Here is a 20657-nt window from a genome sequence, read left to right as displayed (position 1 = left end):
GATAACAGGGACAGATTAAAACAGTGAGCTAGTACTGTATAGTTGCATTCCTATACACACTTACCTGCAGGTTCACCACCTGGGAGATTGGCATCATGGACTATCTTGTCACATGCTGCAGAAATTCTGCCACTCTCACACTTTACATGGGAGCTGATATATAATAATTCCATGTCGTAAACTACCGTATTTTTCGTCCCATAGGACGCTCCATCCCATAGGACGCACCTAGTTTTTTGGGGGGGAAATAAAGGAAATTTCCTCCCCTTTATTTCACCCCCAAAACCAGGTCGGGGAAACCGAACCAGGTCGAGGAACAGCGGGATGGCGGCGCTGCGCCTCCTTGCTGTCCCCCAAGCTTGTGGGGCTGGCCGATGTCTGTCCAGCGGGCGGGGCGCACTGCTTCAGGGCGCCTCTCGCGCCGGGCAGCAGGCTGCTATCTGCAGCGTGGGGAGCCCTGCGGGGAACTCCTGCAGGGCTGCCTAGGCTGCGGGTGTGTTCCTGAAGCCTGGAGAGCGAGAGGGGTCGGTGCGCACCGACCCCTCTTACTCTCCAAGCTTCAGCGAAAGCCTGCATTCGCCCCATAGGATGCACCCAGATTTCCCCTTCATTTTTGGAGGGGGAAAAGTGCGTCCTATAGGGCGAAAAATACGGTACTTAGAAGAGAAAAGTATTGACAGCTTATTTTAAATGGCCTGTATTCTGGATCTGTTACATTGAACTTGATAACCGTTCCAGACTTTGGGGCCACCACCAGTGGGCACCAGTTTGATAGATGATGGGACTGGCATGAGGTTTTTGTCCCGATTTCTCAAATAAATGTGAGGAAGGAAGTGCTTCCTCACAGAAGATGAAAGGACAGAGCTGCCACCTGGGGCTGTTGTGGGACATGACTGCTATGTAACGACAGAAACAAACATTTTAGTGCTCAGTTTTACTAGTGTAGAGTTAAGATGGAAGTGGTTCATGGGGACATATTAGCAATGGCACATATTCCTGCTCCAGAATCTGCCACTATATGGAGAATTATGACCCACTGTCACAATAATACACTTATGGGGTATTTATTATGCTGACAGCATTCTGAGGAATTCCTTGCGGCAAGACACATATATTTGTTTTCTCAAGACATCACCATCTCGGGTAGCATAAGTACAGAGAGGAAATTGGTTTGTATTTGAGACATCCTCTTTCTAGAAAAACTTTTAGCTGTGAAGGCTGTAATCAAGAAAACACATAATTCATCACACAAGGATTAGTATAGCTTACTATATAAATATGTCCATAGAGGTGACACTGGAGAGAAGTGGATAAATTACCCTTGAACAATAAATACTGTTGGGTATTTTCAAGTAGAGTTGGTTTTTAAAAGCAGACATCACATGGAATATCAAAATGTCTGGTCAGATGTGCACCTCCATGATAGTTCATCACAGTAATTTTGTCCTGAACGCTTAACAGTTGCATCTACTTAGAGGACATGATAAACAATGACAACAGGGTAACGATCATCACAGTGGAATCTCTTAAGCAACAAGTTAAAAGGATTTTCATTTTACAATTGGATAAGAGCGGATTTCAAAATTGTTTGCAAAGATTAAGTCAAGTGCTTGTGCTTGTTATGCACTGTAATGTAAATAAATTGCCTTGGTGTATAATAATGAAAAGCACATTATTGATGCATACTTGCCTAAATCTGTCAAATTTTAAATTGATCTTTTCTTATAAGCAGCAAGAGGGACCTATCATGTTCTTGTGAAGGGTTCAGAGAAGCTGCTCCATTTATCTGTGAACCCAGCCTATCACTGGAAATTTCACAAAAATACGGTTTTGGAATTCAAATTATAAGTAATACTTCCATAAATTTCACACTGTCTCATGTAATTTGCTCAGCATGATGGCATTATTATATTCTTTGGGCTCAGCAACCTTTTTGGACCAGTGGGAACATCTGGACTTTTGAGAAGGGCATGTGGGTGCAGGTCACAGAATGTCTGCCTTGAGGGTGTGGCACAATCCAAAAAATGCCACATTTGAAAAAAAGCAGAAAAATAGACAGGGCCACAAATATATACAGGATTGTGCCTCCCTTCCATCAAACCCTGTCAATGGGTGGGTGGGTGGGTGGGTGGGGGTAGTTTCATTTACATCAGAAACCATTACACTTTCTCACAGAGAGAAGCTTTCCTCTTTTCAGTATGGATGGAAGGATGAGTGTTCATTCCTGGCATCCAAGAAAATGCTTCTGAATTGGAAACAGTGACGCTATTCTCACAATTTTGAAGGCTGTTCAGCTATAAAATTCACCTAGAAATGAAATTAAGCCTTCACTTCAATTGCTTCTTTCTCTATGAACATTCATTTTCATTCTTCCCCATGCGGAGCATGCTATATGCACCTTCAGTGTAACATTTTTCCTGATTTTACTTTGTAGGTTGGCATTTTAATTCACTCTTAATTTGTAGTTGGTGTGAACGCCTCAAATACGAACTTTGTTGTGTGTTTTTTTGGCTGTCTTTTGCCTGTCTACAAGAACCATGTAAATGTTCCTAGATCTCCATTAGTGTACCTTAATGCATATTCAGTTCCCTGGAATGTTTGCATTTCTTTAATTCTGATGTGCCTTAAATGTTATGGGGTGGTTTTCCATAAAATACTCAGAGGAGTTTACTGGATATTAAAACCATGAAAAACTGGAAGCTCAGTAAATGTTAGAAACAGTATTCTAATTACTGCATATAGCAGTACATCTCCTTTTGGACCGATTAAAATGCTATTAAGCAATAGGAGGATTGCAGGATTTTGGGTCTTAGTTGTACAAACAGATATTTTAACGTTTGCTTCTGGTATTTCCCTTATGTTTCCTAGTTTATATAGACAACGGAAATTTGTGCTCTGTTGAGTTTTTATTGTTGTCTGTTTCTGCTGATAATGAAAGTTAGTGAATATCAGCCGCCGTGCCTAGTTGGCTGGAACAATCAGATTACACACTCTGTAGCTCAGCACATCTCTGCTTTGCTGGAGCTTCAGCAAGCGAGTTAACATTATAGTTATAGGAGAGGGCTCTGTCCATCCTCACCGCTGATTTAATCAGCGCATAATGCTGGTGGTACCTGATCATTTTTGCTTCCAGTTACTGTCACTGCAGAGCAGCATGAATTGTAAAACTAAGTAAGTGAACCCAGAGGAACCACTTTTCTATGCGGATTCTTCTCCTCCCTGCTTCCTTTTTTTTCTACTGCAAAAGCTGGAAGGATCTAAAAAAGCTCAGTTGCACCTTCCAGGCTCATGTCTGCATTGCAGGAGGCATGGAGCTGCATTAACTGCTCAGTGAGCTTTCGGGATGTTTTGCTTGGGGGTGGGGGTGAGAGAAGACAGAGGCTGTTTCCCCATTAATATAATTCACTCTACAAGCTTGCAGGCGGATTGCCGCCAGCATCAGTCTCTGCTAAAGCTAGACCAAATGAAATGCACACACGCCACATTGGAAATAGCAGGAACCCAAATAGGGAGGTTATTCTGAGGTTGATGAGAGGGAGGAGAGGAATAGTCACCTGAAATTTATGGCACAATAATTATAACACTCATTTATTAATTTCCAGATGTATAGACATGTTTCTTGAAGCAAAAACAGGAAGGCTTGTGGTACTTTTAAGCTGGGATCCCCAGTTATGGTGCCATGGGGCTTGTGCTCCTTCCAATTTTTATTTTTGAATCAGTTTTTTGGCATTTTTGTTGATTGGGAGAGCTGTCTGTTTTCTGTTCTCATTTTCTGAGGGTAGTACTGACTGTGTTATTTGTTTGGGGACAGGATTTTTGCCTGTTTTGGGAGAGGTTCTGAGCACCACCACTTTATTATTATTATTATTATTATTAGTAGTAGTATATATTTATATATACCCCGCTTTTTCCCCTGATGGGAATCAAGGTAGCTTCCAGATAAAAATAAGAATCACAAATGATGTTCAGAGCTGCCCATGACATTTCATCGATTTTCAGACACGTCCTTGTGCCCAAAAAGGTTGGCTATCCCATGCCTTGAAGACTAGCTTCAGTGTGTCATAAGCTTTTGTGGACTAGAGACCACTCCATGGATGATGTTTTATATTTCATTGTATGCTATATTTTGTTAGATTGCTTTATCTGATATTTTGTGTTTAATTATTTTCTGTTTTCTCTTGGCATTCTTTGAGAGGAAAAAAGCACATCCACATAATGGCTGAATATCCACTGTTAGTCATGCTCAGATTAGCCCCATTGGAATAAATGGAATTTTTTAAAAATCCGCTCAGAGGAATGTACTTGGGGATAAACTGCCTCTGTTTAAATTCATGCAGCACTATTTGTGCATATATTAGGGGCTCCCATGTGAATTAGCATTTGGTGAATCAGTTTCTTTTCCTTCTATGAAGTTAGTAATTGGGACCAGTGTCTTATAGTGACTAGACCAGAGTGGTTTGGTGTGGGTGTGCAAAATCCAGGTGTGTTTGCACAAATTCCTATTCCTCAGAGCTACCTACTTCACAGGATTACTGTGAAAATATTCCCTAAGCGACCCCCCTGCTTCATATATGCAATTCTAAGCTCCTTGGAGGAAGGGGGGAGGAATATAAACGTCAAACAAATGAATAATAAAATAAGAGTAATAAGCCCACCTAAAACTTCATGACTGCAAAAGTTTCATGTTTTGATTGATTGAACTCTTGTTTTTATTGTTTTTTTGGGGGGGAGGCAACAATTTCTGTTCTGCAACTTTCTCAGAAGACACTGGATTCTGTAAAGCTTTCTCACAAGTAGTGAAATCTTTCTATTGACCCAGACATTGAGTCAGTTTTGACACAGTTTTTGAAATGTTTTGCTCCCCAACAGTTCTAACTGCAAATCTTGCTACCTTGTGGAAGAGTCATCCACCGTTTATAAACAGAAATCGTATGTCTATAGTGCCATCAAGTGGATGTCAGTCATTATAGCATCAGCATTTTTTATACGTGATACTTCATGGCTGCAGAATTCCACTTGTTCTCACTTCAGCTGATTATACCCTATCCCAATAACAAGTTATGGAATAGAACAGAACGGTGTTTGTTGCATTACTCCATAGACCATAGCAGAAAATACAAGTTATAGTCTAGTATCTAGCCCTACATACATTAACCTGAAAGGCCAACTGATTTCATTTAACAGTATCTCCATTGAACTCCAATGAACTCTGCCCATTGTACCACTGAAGATATTATTCCATTCAATAACCCCGTATCTATAACTGAAACTCATTTAATCATACTGAAGTGCTTCAGTTTGCTTGGGTTGTTCATCGGGCAACAATGATGAAGCTGAAGGCATTGTGCATCAGCCCAAATGTGGAGAATTATCCGTCCTATAAAATATCCATTATTCAAACATGACCTGAAGGCTGGCATCATTAACCCAGCCATATGGGAATCCCTTGCAGATAATTGCAAATGCTTGGAGGTAGACAGTCAGGTTGTGCATCCACAGCACTGACCAGAGAAAGAATGACCGCTGGGAGGAACGCAGAGAGAAGAAACGCCATGGTGTACCTGTAACAGCAAAACCAGACACCATAATCTGCAAAACCTGAAATAAAACACGTTTTCCCCATATCGGACTCTACAGCCACACGCTTCCTCTATTTGAATGCAGCCTACTTTACAAAGTTATGGATTACCTCTGTTGCTTGGTCTACTTTTTTCCCTTTAACTCAGCCCGCCACTGGTATGGAAGGTTGTCCATGAGCAAATGTGGTTCTTGACCTGAAAAAGATTTGCCAATCCTGCTCTAGGGAGAGAATCATTTTCTGTCCCTTCAGTTAGTAGAAGACACTGAAGTCATTATTTGCTTTCTTCGGGCTACAAATTCTATGGACATCTAGAAGGACTTTATAATAAAACCGTAAAGCTGCCCTCGCTGCTTGTGATAATACATGAATTTGTCGCCTGAGTGACCTTAACATGTTAAATTTAATAAAGTGTATTTGCTCAAGTTAGATATGAGCTGTTTTTCTTTTGCTTCCTTTTATATAACTTTTAGGTCATGGCAAAATAAGCTGGAGGCGCTAGGCTTAATGAAACTAATTTTATTTGGGAAACTCAAATCTGTGGCTTGATAGGATAAACCATTTTGGTAGAGAGTTGTTTGCTTCTTGGTTGCAGAAATAACTTTTTGCTCCTGATGCTGCTTTGGTTTGGCTCCTGAATGCCATAGCTAATGAGTTTGTCCGGAATGTAGAGACAGTACAAAATAAGGAAATTTGAAAGCTGTGGGACCTTACTTTCTAGTAAATGAATAGTTGAATGCCCTGCAAAATACAAACTTCCTTTAGGGTGCATTCAGACATGGGGAATACTGTGGGGCATGGGGATTTCCTGGTTACAATGATGATTCTTCTGTCCCGTTTTCTAATGTTCCTTTCACACTGCAGTAAAGTAAAGGTAAAGGGACCCCTGACCATTAGGTCTAGTCATGGACGACTCTGGGGTTGTGGCACTCATCTCGCTTTAGTGGCTGAGGGAGCCGGCGTACAGCTTCTGGGTCATGTGGCCAGCATGACAAAGCCGCTTCTGGCGAACCAGAGCAGCACACGGAAACGCCGTTTACCTTCCCACCGGAGCCGTACCTATTTATCTACTTGCACTTTGACGTGCTTTCGAACTGCTAGGTTGGCAGGAGCAGGGACCGAGCAACGGGAGTTCACCCCATCGTAGGGATTTGAACCGCTGACTTTCTGATCGGCAAGTCCTAGGCTCCGTGGTTTAACCCACACCCGTGTACCTGTTGTGTTACGGACCAGTGGCTTTTACTGGCATGTTGCACTGAATTTCATTCACACCAGTGATCACAGGCAAAATAGCTGCTTCCTCAGACTTTCCACACCTGCATGGTTCTGCTTCCCCTGATGAACCCATGAAAATAGCAGGAAAGAAATCAATGCTGGTAAGGTAAAGGTAAAGGTACCCCTGCCCATACGGGCCAGTCTTGACAGACTCTAGGGTTGTGCGCCCATCTCACTCAAGAGGCCAGGGGCCAGCGCTGTCCGGAGACACTTCCAGGTCACGTGGCCAGCATGACATTGCTGCTCTGGCAAGCCAGAGCCGCACATGGAAACGCCGTTTACCTTCCCGCTAGTAAGCGGTCCCTATTTATCTACTTGCACCCGGGAGTGCTTTCGAACTGCTAGGTTGGCAGGCGCTGGGACCGAACAGTGGGAGCGCACCCCGCCGCGGGGATTCGAACCGCCGACCTTTCAATCGGCAAGCCCTAGGTGCTGAGGCTTTTACCCACAGCGCCACCTGCGTCCCAATCAATGCTGGTATACCACCCTAAATATTGTTTACTCTACCAGTGTTCTGGCCTAATGCCCTGGGAGCGTGAGCCAACAGCGGAAAAGCCAGCAAAGGAACCTGCAGCTCGGCGCATGCAACAGGATGCGTCGCGCAGCGTCCACAACGTTATACGGCGCTCCGGGTACGGTGCCAAAACAGCTGCCATGTAGCTGGGGCAAGAGCTGACAGCCGAGTGGAGCAGAGCCTGTCTGAGCCCCATGGGCTGTTCTGCGGGCAGCTTGGCGCGAGTTCAGGCACGAGCATTGGAGTCCGCAGCAGAAGAGCTCGCAGCGTTCCGATGGGCTCTGCTCCGCTCCGCTCGGCTATTGGCGGCTTTTCTCCAGTGCTCAGCCCCAGACTCTCGGCCTGGCGCCTTGAGAGCCCGGTGCCTGGGTGCCATGCATCCCTAGCGCCAACAATTAAGACGGCCCTGAGCATTTTGTATACCAAACAATCTAGTGTGTTAGTTCTGCATATCTGTGTATTCATGCTCTTTTCCTTCTGGCACCTTTCCGACATTCTTTGAATGCGTGGGTGCCACAGAAGTGGAATCCCATAAGTGCCCAGCCTTCACATGCTTGTAATAAGGTCTGGAAAGAGCCCTGTGTGTACAAACGCATGCTTTTTGTGATGGAGTTCTGTTTTTCAGGGCTCCCACATGTATAATTCCATGTTATGTACAGCTGCATTCTGCAGACTCTTTCCAGACCTTATAAAGAACCTGCGATTTATCCAGATTGTGTAGAAGTCAGCCTGTTACTACCATCAAAAGTGGGGGACAGAAGGTGGCAATGCTCCTGCAAGAGTATTAAGTCTAGAATCTAAAATGACTTAAGTGTAGTAATGTCTGAACAATTCCAGTCTACAGCTAGCAGACCTTTCAAAAGATGAACGGGACATACGTTTGACGAGGTTTGCATGTATTTCGTATGCATTCGTGCGAGGTGGGAAATGATGCTCAGCATTAATACGCAAGTTATCAAGCAGTTCATTTGGTAGCTTCAGTACTGGCACCCTGCTAAGCTGAGCCCTGTTTCTACATTTTGCAGGATGTAAGCTGGTAACATTGCTCATAATGTTGTTCTCACAGAATGTTCACTGAGCCATTTGTTCTGTGTTGTTGTTTTTCTCCAAACGTTTCGCCAAATCACCCTGAAGAAAGGGAAGGAAGACAAATAAAGTCATTTGAAGCTGTTGTAAATACACTTCCTGCCCAGTTGTTCAGGAAGGAGCGAAGCAGTGCCAATAGCCCTAATGTTTCACAGCCCCTAAATTCAGGCTAACTTCATCTGAGAGCTTTGCATTAGGACAAAACAGGATGCTACTAGGAACACATCAATGAAGTGGAAGTACTAGGAAGTTGGGAGGAAGTGATGATGTCCTTTTGGGTTTCATGATACAGAGGCAAGGGAAAGCTGAGTTTAGTCAGATATGCACTCTGGACTTTGAGAAGGCTGATAGATATATATATATATATATATATATATATATAGGCTTAAGGAACTACTGGGTGAGATCCTATGGTCAGAAATACTGAAAAGTAAAGGGAGTACAAGATGGATGGGAGTTTCTTAAAGGTGAAATATTGAAGGTGCAAATGCAGACAAGAAAAACAAGCGGGAGGCATCTAAAGAAACCGGTGTGGCTGCATAAGGAGCTTACAGATCATTTGAGATTTGAGAAGGAAATGGAAGATGGAGAAATGCTACTTGGTGACAGAGGGGAGGTGGAACTCCTCAACACCTACATTGCCTCTGTCTTCACCCAAAAGTAAAGCAGTGCCCAACCTGCAGGGAGGGAACTGCAGCCCAAGATAGAAGAGGTGGTAAGGGAACACCTAGCTACTTTATCTCCAGGGTCTGATGAGCTGCACCCAAGGGTACTAAAGGAGCTTGCGGGTGTAATCTCAGAGCCTCTGTCTATAATCTTTGAGAATTCGTGAAGAACAGGTGAGGTCACTGCAGACTGGAGGCGAGGAGCCTAGGAAAGAGAAGACTGAGATGAGAATTGATGGCCTGCAATCTTCAAATATCTAAAGAGCTGTCCCGTGGAAGATGAAGCAAGCTTGTTTTCTCTTGCTCCAGGGGGTAGGACCCGAACCAATGGCTTTGAGTGACAAGAAAGGAGATTCCAACTAAAAATCAGGAAGAACTTTCTGGCAGTAAAAGCTGTTTGACAGCGGAACAGACTCCCTCAGAAGGTAGTGGGCTCTCCTTCATTAGGTGTTTTTAAGCAGAGGTTGGATTGCCATCTGTCAGGGAGTCTTTAGCTGAGATTTCTGCATTGCAGGGACTTGGGCTAGATGACCCTTTGGACCCCTTCCAACTCTGCAGTTCTGTGATGCTGTGATTCAGGATACCCATCAAAAGTACTTTTCCCATAAATGGCATCCCATCCCCACTGGTGCCACAGGATATTTTGGTGCTAGCTCAAGTGCTAACAGATGTTGTAGAGTACTTGTGTGAGTACCAAAGAAGTACTAAGTGCTCCTTCTGCGCATTGAATCGAGACTAATATATCTGCAATGTGACCCTTCAGTGATTCAGCCTTATATGGCGGGCGGGGCGGGGATAATCTGAGCATCCTAAAGACAATCTGTATGTTAGGACAGCATCATCTTCCCTCTGTGGCTTGCCAAAGGGCATCCAATAAATTGGTGTCTGAGATTTGAATGAGGGACATGGAGCAGTATATTGTAGTAGGTAAGAGACAATGAATTGGGAAACCTTATGAAAACAGAATACATAAAAAATGCAGCCATATGTTGCTCTTGATACGAAACCAGTAAAGCCTGATTTAGGGCTCATAGGATACAGCTTTAACCACCAGCAGTGGATTATTTTTTGAATAAAAATAGGGGTCTCCCCTGAGAAATATGTTTGCGAAGGACAAACTTCTGTCATGCTCTTATTTGATCAGAGGCCTTGATTGTAAGGGTTGCCAGACACACTGTGCACAGATGCCCAAAGAGTAATGTGATTTGGTTGAGTGTTCACACCTAACCATATTGCGATTGATTCTTAGCCTGTGGATTCATGTGCTCAGTAAAGCATTCTGCACTGTTTATATGAATGTGGGCACATGCATGGTTGGACAGTTTAAAACCCAGAATGAGTTAAATTTACAAATGATATCTTTTAAGAAAATATTAATTGTATTTTTGTAGTTGGTTTTTTGTTTTGTTTTTTTGCTTTTAGAGTTTTTAGTTGTTATAATTATTATTGAATAACAGTCACTGGTGCTAACTATTTCAAAACATGGTCTTCAAATGATCTATCTGTACAACTTGCAGAGGTGGAACTTATGGCAATTGGGGATTTTCTAGCTTTTTAAAAGAGTTCAAGTTTTCTCATTTGCCTTTTGTACACTTATGTAATAGATGCCATATATAATGTGTTGTGCTTGAATGTTTGCTGTTTAAAATTATTACTATTATAATAATCATTATCGTTAAAGTTATTACTGCGTCATCACTAACCAAGAACTCTACATGACCTACAAAACATCTTAATCTCTTAGTTGAAGTATTTGAATTCATCTGTATTTCATAAAGTAGAAAAAGTAAATGAATTTGTATTTATTATGTTTGTTAATACTAAGGAACACATTTCTTCCATAAATAAAAGGAGGTGGCCAATTTAAAAGAAAGATGTTTGAATGCATGAGATCTTTGTTGAAATAGCTTTTAAAGGAAGTAAAAACAAATCTTCCTGCAAAAGAAAGAATAGAATTGTAGAATATTTAATAGTCCACTCTCAACCTATTCATTTATTTTAATAGCCATGAGGTTAGAATAAAAAAGAATCATGCAGAAGAAGAGGAATATTTTGAGGTGAAAAGGATCAAGTACTGGACAGTGTTGAACAGTTTTTATTCTTTAGCTGAAGTTCTTTCTCCTGATAAAATATTGAAGAACCTGTAATCTAGTATTGCTAGTATTATGTGTCATAGCAGAATTGCAAGATAAGAATTTATTTGTTGAATGACATTTTATTTTGAACCACCCTTTGGCCATTGGAGGAGCAAAGGTTAAAACGTGGGCACTGGCTGAAATCTAATCCCCAAGGTTCTTTATAAATCACCAGTCTTGTTCAACTCACCACTAAAAATTGAATCCACCATTTTCTGCAGAGTGATACAGTACGTCTGAAATGTATCACAAGCGTGTGTGTTCTTCATCGACAGTACACCCATTTGGAAAGCCAATCATTTTATTGCAGATGGTTGTTTTTGGAGGGGCAGGGGGTCAATAATATAAGGTATGTGTAATGTATGAAATGGCTTTAAAGTTGCATGTTTTTTGGTGACAAGGTAAATTATACATATACAAGCCTAGCCATGGGCCATGGCAGCTCTTCATCTCAGAAAAGCTTTGTTAAAAACAACGCTATTTGGATGGTGCCTCCCATATTATCTCTTCACACACACACAGAATAGCTCATCATGTAGAAGACAAGGCTAGAACATTTCTCCATGACGTGCCGGCATCCATATGTTGGGAAATTTTGAAATGGGGCGGTATTGGTAACCTAAAAATGTACCACAATAATATTACAGGACCTCCCCCCCAAATCAGACCAAAGGCCTATCTAGTCCAAAATCCTGTTACCACAGAAGCCAGTCAAATGCCTCTGGGAAGCCCACAATCAGGACATGAGGGTATCATTTCCCAGAGTTCCTCTGGGAATAAGAGCATAGGAAGCTGCCTTATGCTGAATCAGACCATTGGTCCATTTAGCCCAATGTAGTCTGTAGTGACTGACAGCAGCTCTCCAAGCTTTCATGCAGGGAATCTTTTCTTGGAGGTGCCGGGGTTTAAACCAGGGACCTTCTGCATGCAAATCATAGGCTCCCCCACTGAGCTGTGTATGTTTCCTTATATGGGGTACACTTAAAAATGGTGGCAACAGCCAGAACTCTGCTCTTATTGTTCTTCCTCAAAAGCAGCCAGCTGCTAAACTTTAGAAATAAGGCAAGAAGAGAAAGCCCGGCCATTGTTGTGGGAAGCCTTGTTAAGCTCTCTTCCTCCTTTCAAATCATTTTGGCGGCCATATTTGGTGCCTGAAGTGCAGCTCTAAAAGAAGCCCACCCAACTCTCAACCACACAGTGACAAGTTTGAGGCAGCCATTTTGTTCTTATCCCCAAGACCTAATTACGTGTGTGGAGAGAAAGGGGAGTGTTTTTCACCGTATAAGTCCTACAGCATGAAGTGGACAGGCATACCAACCTCTTTGAGAACTAGATTGAAGACACACTTCTAATTACAATAACAACTTCTAATAGCTGATAATTCCTTTTTGCTCCAGGTAATGGAGATGTATCTTCCATTTTGTGGGATTGCCATATCTAACGCTCAGCTGTTTGCTGCTTCCAGGAAGGAGTATGATAGAAGCAGAGTAAGTGAAAAGTTGCAATTTGGGCCACTGCCACTAACTTTTACTTCATATGCTATCTCTGCATGATCACATGATAAAAGGTCAGGTGACTAAAGATAAATCATTATTTCTAAAGAAAGCATTGGCACTTTGTTGAAAATACACATACATTTAATACACATCACTTTGTTAATCAGCGTATGTATTTTGGCATTGGTTGCATTTTTTTGTTCTGCTGCTCAAGAGTGAAGAATATCTTGTATGAGCAAAACTACAATCTTACGTGCTCTTTTATAGGAATAAACACAGTGAAACTTCTGTGAGTAAACATGCATAGAATTGCAGTGTACATAAATATATTTCCTGTCTTCCTGTTCTTCATGGTTTTAGCTTCATATTCAAAGGGTATCTTGCAGCTGCGGATGTTTTTACCTGATTTTTTAATCTACCAGTAGTAATTCTAAAGTAATTCCTTTCCGCTGACATTATGATGCCAACATTTTTTTGCGCTAAATGGTGACCACTAAAAGCTTTACCAGGATGTTACAGTGTGCAACTCATGAGAGCACAATGCACAAGCTTTGCAAAGAGCTTTCTTGTGTTCTGTACGACTTGACTACTGTAGAAAAAAAAATAGTTTTTATTTTTGACATTTCAGTGGGAGTCTTTGATCCCTCCCTCCCCCACCTCCTGATCTTGTCGGTGACATTTGTGAGGAAATCGGGAGGCCAGGGGTTAGGGATCTGGCACATATTCAAGAGAGCGACAGGACACAACTTTATTGCAACTTTACACATCAAGTAGTTTGGCATGTAAGGCTAGGGCAAAAAGAACCTGTGAGTCTGAAGAAAGTCTGGGAGGAAGGACACTTCAAATAGAGTCCTAATGCAATCAATTCCATTAATTGGTATAGCTTAAGGCATACATGAAACACTGAAGTGGCCTTTTATCCTGGCCCCATTGAGAAAATGAGCAAACAAAAACACTGATTTCCGTGATCTTTTACAGGGACATTTGCCCATTGCTGTTTTGGGCACCTAAATTTAATTAGAAGGAGTAAGCCCATATTACAACGTCAGTAAGTTTTATACAGTAACTGGTACTTTTAGAAGTCTTGTTTGGGGGGGGGGATTGTCCAATAATTTATCCGAATTGTAATAGCTGTCCCTCCCATGTATGTAGGCCTTGCTGGAGGTGGTTAATGATCTATTTGAAGAACAGACAGACCTAGAGAAAATTGTGAAGAAGATTATGCACCGAGCCCAAACTCTACTAAAGTGTGACCGCTGCTCGGTAATGCTGCTCGAAGACATTGAGTCTCCAGTAAGTAGTGTTTCAGATTTCAGGTTACTACTCGGTAAATTCTCTTGCAACATATAACAACCAAGTAAAATGCTTACCTTTGTACAGGGGTCACACACTTTTGGCTGCCCTTGCCCAAAGAATTTAGTTGCTAGTTCTGCTACTTTCCCCCCACAGGGATGCCAACTTGAACAAAAAAATTGGGGGGGGGGGGAGGTAAGCCCTGCTCCACATAATCAATCGCATGATGTGGTGCACACACACCATTTGAATGGCAATGCCCATCAACTTGGGGGGCCTCCAATATTTTATTTAGGGGGGCCGAAGACCCCACGGCTCCTAGGAGTTGGTTCCCATGTTCCTCCATGAAGGCTGGGAGTTGGGGGGTGAGTGTTTTATTGGGCATTGCTGCCTGAAGATGAATGGAGCGAGTTTGGGCAGTGGTGCCCAGTGCTTCCCTCTGTTCATGATTTATTGAGAGAAACCTGAGGGAGGAATATGAAACTGATGTGTGTTGCTGTCCTGTGTTGTTCCCTGCACCTGCAGGAAGCAACAGTCAATGCTTCCCTCATTTGGGGTGTGTGTGGAGATTGGTAGGGTATTTTTGAGCAGTAGCAGTCAGTGTTTCCCCTGCCACTGGTCTTTCCTGCTCCAAACAGAAAAAGCCACCAGTTGGCAATTTGACTCTGCTTCATCACATAGCTGTCAAACAATCTGCAACTTTTCTCCCAGCTGTAGAGTCATACCTAGGGGTTGGCGAAATCGGCTCCTACTGTGGATGCAAGAATCACCTATTAGGCATTTGAGTCCTCCCGTTACACCTGGAGTTCTTTTTTATCTTCTCTCTGTTTTGGAGGGAAAATGTGTCTCTGTCACATCTTGAAGATGAGTGACAATTCCCCCCTTCCTTGCCCTACACCCCCTTTGGTTCCTTATGTAACACAGTGTATCTTTTTTGATTACATTTTCTATTTTTAAAAGAAGTATTTTCATTATTATATCTTCATCTTAACATTTGAATTATATCAGGATGAGTATAACTACACCACTGACAAATAGTTGTTTAAGAGTGGCTCCCTCTTCCCAGAGAATCCTGGCGACAGTAATGGACTAGGAGGGCATCTGGCTAAGAATTATCAGCACCCTTACCAAATTTCAGTTTCCAGAGGCTTTAAGGAAGCCATGACAGTGGAACTGCCATAAGACCAGTATACGTTTGTAGTACAGATATGCCCAGAGTGACCGTTTCGTAACCTTGAATTTTGTACAGTGCAGTTTACTAATCCCTCACTTGAAAATTTGACAAGGGTGGAAAATCACCTGCCTCTAAAACAAACAAACAAAAAAATCCCCTTGGTATACTTTATTTGATAGGATATGACTCATTGCTGATCAAAGTGGTTGGCTTAAGCTGGCTTATTCTATTGGCCTGTGCTTCTGTCTGGTCTCATATGCTTATTGCCACTCTTAACAAGATTCTGAACACTCTAGGGAGACCCTTAGGTGACATAAACACCAGTGTATAAATAGCAGTAGTCATCCTGACTTGGAGAGCTTGTACCCATAGATAGCTCCCTGTAGCCAGTAAATAAGGCAGAAACACATTCTCCTAATGATATAGTCATGCTTGGGCAAGTAGGAACAAGACTTCATGAAAGGGAAAGGTGCAGGGGCTTGCTTACATTCACGATTGCAAGTACGTGTTCATGTTGTGCCTTTGCACACATGGTGAGAAGCTGACTTTGTGGTATTTTAAGTGCACATTCAGACTGCTGTCATTCTCTCTTAACATGTTGGGCACGTTAAGTCTAAACGTGCATATAATAAAATACATTTCATAAATCATTCTCAGTTAAGTCCCAGCATCTTAATCTTAAAGCAGGCACATCTTCAAAGACTGACACACATGTTTGTCTAATTCTTTCTCCAGTTTCGTGTTCCCAAATCCTTCTGCTCTTGCTCTCACCCAGTCTGCACAAAGACCTTGGGGGATACCAAGTCACTAACTTAGTCAGGAGCTCGAGCTAGGCAACCAGGCCAAGCTGAGTTGTTTGCTTCTCACACCAGGCGCCAAGATAACACTCAGAGCATTCTCCAGACATTCTTGTGACATTTACTCTGGTTCACCAAAATGGCTTGTCCCTGTGCTCTGACTGGAAACTTTGGTTTGACTGTTAAATCTCACTAGTAGGTTAGGTGGGTGGCACAGAGAAATGGCATGCAACCTTTCCTCTGTTACCAAGTCCCTAAATGCTCCCCCCCCCTCCTTGCTGCTAGGAGCAATGGTAACAGAAATAACAGCACCCAAGACAGAGAGTGCTTTTTCTCACTCCTCCTTATGGTGTTTTGAGCTATCATCACTGTTTATAACAGTGACTGCAACAAACTCCCCGCCCCCACCCCTCACCCGGTGACGATTGCTACAGGAACTGCCTTGCTTTCTCTGTCTGAAAGTGTGATTTATGATTGATTGGTGCTCTGAATCAGCATGTCAGTCACTTACCCACTAGTGCTGTGACATTTGGTTAAAACACAAGTATGTGGAAGCAACCAAAGGATTGCTGGAGGTGGCTGTCAGAAGATAGATGGGGTACTACCACCGAGACAAACTAGGCAGCAAGCTTCACTTTGTATTGACAAGTGCTGGAATCGTGAGATGTGTAAGAAGCAAGGTGAATGTTGTGTGTAACTGCTTTGTAAATGTATTGCTGTTCTTCAAGAAACAGACAGTACTGAGGAGACCACCTGACAATGTCTTTTAGGCATGGAAGTTACAGCTAAGCAGTTGGTCGGTGTTCAGATCCCTGTTGCCTGTGGTGGTTTCAATATAGTTTGCAGCTACTGGTTTCAGTTGGACTCTTGTCGCTCTTATTATATAAGAATATAGGCTTCTTGTCTGCTATTTTGAATGATGCCAAAAAACGATTGCATGGCAGGGAATATTCCTCTACTAGTGTAATGATTATTATCTTCCTGATGTTGAAGAGTAAGCTGGCACTGTGAAAGTTTATAATCTGAATTTTCTCACCAGAGTTTTTATTTATTTATTTCATACACTTTTAAGTTTGCACCAGTGTTAGAACTGGCGAAATCCTAAAGATCTGATTCTTTAGAAGTCATCCCATATCTCTTTTTTACGTGAAGGCAAGGAACACGTTTATGTGACAGTGTGGATCATTTTGACTCTAATGTTAATGCATGATGGAGCCTTACACTGAGCTGAACCTTTGGCCCATCTAGGCAATTTGCATAATCCTCAAGTGAAATTTCCCTCATCCATATGACCATTGGCCTTGCTGGCTGGGACTGATGGGAATTGGAATCCCACAACACTGGGAAGGCCACAGGTTCGCCATCCCTGGACTACTCCAATAATCTTAAAACTTTCCAGACTTAGGGTACACCTTAATTTTAATTATTTATTCGTATTTCATAATTTAATACCACCAAAAAAACCCTAATAAGTATACACTTCTTCATTTTTATACCCTAGTTTTGTATGGTAGAAGTGCTTCTGATGAGAACTTAGGTCAGGTTGCAAGCCACTAATGGGTCTCTTAACTAACAGTGAGTTTCCAAGGCAAGGGCTTGCTGCCAAACCTAATTCTGGACCAGGGTTTTCCAAACTTGTTTCTCCCATCATCTGTGACCACTTTTCCTGCTAGCTAGGGATGAACAAAATACGAATTACTTACAAAAACATGGTTGGGGAAAATATTCAACATGCTTCACCATGAGAGCCATTAAAGTGAAAAAGAATGCTACAGAGGTAAACTTCGTGATCTGGAGTTGTGACTCTAATCTATATGAGCAAGCATTTTGCAGTCAACGAGTTTTGCATTTACTCAGCATTATTTAATTGGGGAAAGTGGGGCTCTATGCAGTGAGCATAGAGAGTTGCTTTGTGCTTACTGTTTTATCACTTGAACATGTGTTTTTCCACTGTTCTGTTTTTAAAAAGTCGGGGGGGGGGGGGGAATCTGAGACTCATATGTATTTGTTTTACCATGGCAGGTAGTGAAATTCACCAAATCCTTCGAGTTGATGTCGCCAAAATGCAGTGCAGATGCAGAGAATAGGTTAGATCTCATGTTTTATATTGCAATCGATTATGTTTTAATGAATAATCATTGATTGTTGGACTGTCTATGAATAGCTGTTTTATAAAAGTGATCCCCCCCCCACAAAGGCCTGAATTTAATATATTTTCAATTCAATTAGATTATTCCACAATTTCTTACATGTTGCACAAAATTAGCAGGACTTCCCTTCCCCCATCTTGTGCTGTTTCTTTTAAGTAACTGCATTTTACAATACGCTGTACCAGAGAAAATAATACTTTTCTCAGATGGTCCAGGTATAGGTTTAGTGCCTGCATAAACTACAAGAAGTTATGGTAACCAGTAGACCTGGTGATGCGAGACAATGGATTATTGTGATCAGGTTACCTCTCTCAAGAAGAGTTGCTACTAATGCAACAACCTAAGTTGATGGAAAACACTTTGTGCCACCAACACTATGTGTCTACTCAAAGTAAGGAGCTTACAGTACACCGAAAGTACAAACCTGATTACTAAGTATGTTCAACATAGATTGACCCTCCTCCAAATTCAGATGAACCGCCTTCTAAAAACAGGGTTTCCAAACTTGGGTCGCCAGCTGTTTTGGGACTACAATTCCCATCATCCCTGACCATAGGTCCTGTTAACTATGGATAGTGGGAGTTGTAGTACAGCAACAGCTGGAGACCCAAGTTTTGGAAGCTCAAATCTAAAAGAAACTCTCATTTGATAGAATATCTCTAGAGCAAGAGTAGCCAACATGGTGCCTTCCAGAAGTTTTGAGTTCCAGCTCCTATCAGCATGGTCAGGGGTGATATGATCTGTAATCCACAGCATCTGGATGGAATCAGTTGCAGCAGTAAGCGTGTAGTAATAAGCACAAATTTGCTTGAGGTTTAGGCAGCCTACTGTTTGAACCCCCACTTGAATTATTTCTAGTTTTGTTAACTTGGATGCATTCTGCTGCTCCTAAAACCTGTCACACATAATCTAGTACTGATTTCATCCCCCTGTCATATAATAATGTCAAGATATTAATTGATGCTGTGCGCTTTAAATCTCTGCCCGCTTCATGATGGATTTTGCAAGATACACAATTATGAGCTCTGTGCTTTGGTAATTGGAACCTTGCCCTCAAAGGCTATTTTCCCCTCGGTGTTCCTGAAGCTGCTGAAATAAACTGAAAACATTTAACAAGATGCTTCATTTCTGCACCTTTACACATTTAGATGTTATACTGATATCAAAGCATGTATTGTGTAACTTTATTATTTGAACTGAAAACCATGTGAGTGAGATTTTTCTAAGACTTGCTGTCCTGTTTTCTTTTTAACTAAGTTTTATTTATAAAACTTTTCCCTTTTAAACAGAGAACACCAGTCTATGGAGAATTATGCAGCTAGCTAAAAATTATTCCCTTTTCTGTGGCTGATAGATCCAGCTGCTTTGTTGCTGATCCATTTCTCTTTTGTCTCAGTATGCTCTGCTCTGAGACTGATAGTCATGGTATTTTATTCAAAACAGTTAGAAAATTTATGTTGCTTTCCTTCAGTTTTTTTAATTTTATTTTTACTTTTAACTTACAAAATTAGCTGAATGTGATGTTGCTTATTCATCCCCCTGTTCATATGATGGCTCGTATCTTAGACTTTTGCTGAAGTTTTGACTGTAAACAGATTTCTTTGAGGATGTCGTCATGAAGCCTCCCATTACTTGGAATGAGTTCTGATTTGTTCCATTGAAGAGTTGATGCAAATTGAGTTAGATCCAGACACTTCACCTTAATTTGGTTGTGAATTGAGCTGCTTGTGTTACGTTGCTAAAAAAGAAATTTATGTAACAGCCTTGAATGTGATTTTGAAATGGCATTAAATTAATGGAAGAGTTGAGTTATTCTGTACCATAGTACTACAGTGGAACCTCGGTTTTCGAGCGTCTCGGAAGCTGAACGTTTTGGTTTTCAAATGCTGAAAACATGGAAGTAATTGCTTCTGTTTTCGAACGCATCTCAGAAGTAGAATGGCTTCCGAGGCACATTTCTCAATTTTCTCCACTGAAATTGACGATCACCCATTGCGCCTCGGTTGTCAAACGTTTTGGAAGTCGAATGGTCTTCTGGAACGGATTATGTTTGACAACCAAGGTTCCACTGTACACTCCAATTAGAATTCTAAGCATTCTGCATTGACTTAAAATAGGAATGCAGAACCTGTGCGTTCCAATCCCCATCATCACCTTCAGTTATAAGGAAGATGGAGAAAGTGTCCTCTAAGGATGCAACCTATATGAGATAAATGTCAGCACTACCCTGGTAGCATACTAGAGTCTGCAGTGTTCATCCATCTGGATTCTTTAAATATTACTTCACTCTATAAATGTTGAGGTTGCGCTTTATTTTTATGCAACCTCGGCAGTGAAGCATTATTTAAATCACTAGGGGTTCACTCCAGTTTTATGTTACTGCATGCCGCCTCCATGGCAGCCATTGTGATTGGTGCCCCCAGCACTCGTAAAATGTTCTTACTAGTCCAAAAAGGCTGGCAACCCCTGCTCTACAGTCTACGTTGCTTTACAA

General features: G+C 41.9%; 1 protein-coding gene across 8 annotated transcripts in view; it reads left to right on the top strand.

Moving 5' to 3' along the window:
• PDE11A (phosphodiesterase 11A) overlaps positions 1 to 20657 on the top strand; it is a 153928-nt gene that overhangs the window by 42990 nt on the left and 90281 nt on the right. For 6 of the 8 annotated variants that reach the window (XR_014503949.1, XM_083407533.1, XM_083407534.1 and 3 more), the window contains exons 3-5: positions 12651 to 12740; positions 13902 to 14042; positions 18036 to 18100. Coding sequence is in view for 7 of the 8 variants with exons in the window: in XM_083407533.1 (XP_083263659.1) it covers positions 12651 to 12740; positions 13902 to 14042; positions 18036 to 18100 (296 nt within the window). In the remaining variant the exon portion in view is untranslated. Of the gene's footprint in view, positions 1 to 11388; positions 12210 to 12650; positions 12741 to 13901; positions 14043 to 16540; positions 16694 to 18035; positions 18101 to 20657 lie in introns of those variants that run through there. The other 2 variants (XM_083407537.1, XM_083407538.1) reach the window with 2 other exon arrangements.

The sequence above is a fragment of the Podarcis tiliguerta genome, assembly GCF_965153285.1.
Source record: "Podarcis tiliguerta genome assembly, chromosome: 1".
NCBI classification, from domain to species: domain Eukaryota; kingdom Metazoa; phylum Chordata; class Lepidosauria; order Squamata; family Lacertidae; genus Podarcis; species Podarcis tiliguerta.
The sequence above is the reverse complement of the archived record's forward strand: the minus strand, read 5'-3'. Positions and strand labels throughout refer to the sequence as shown.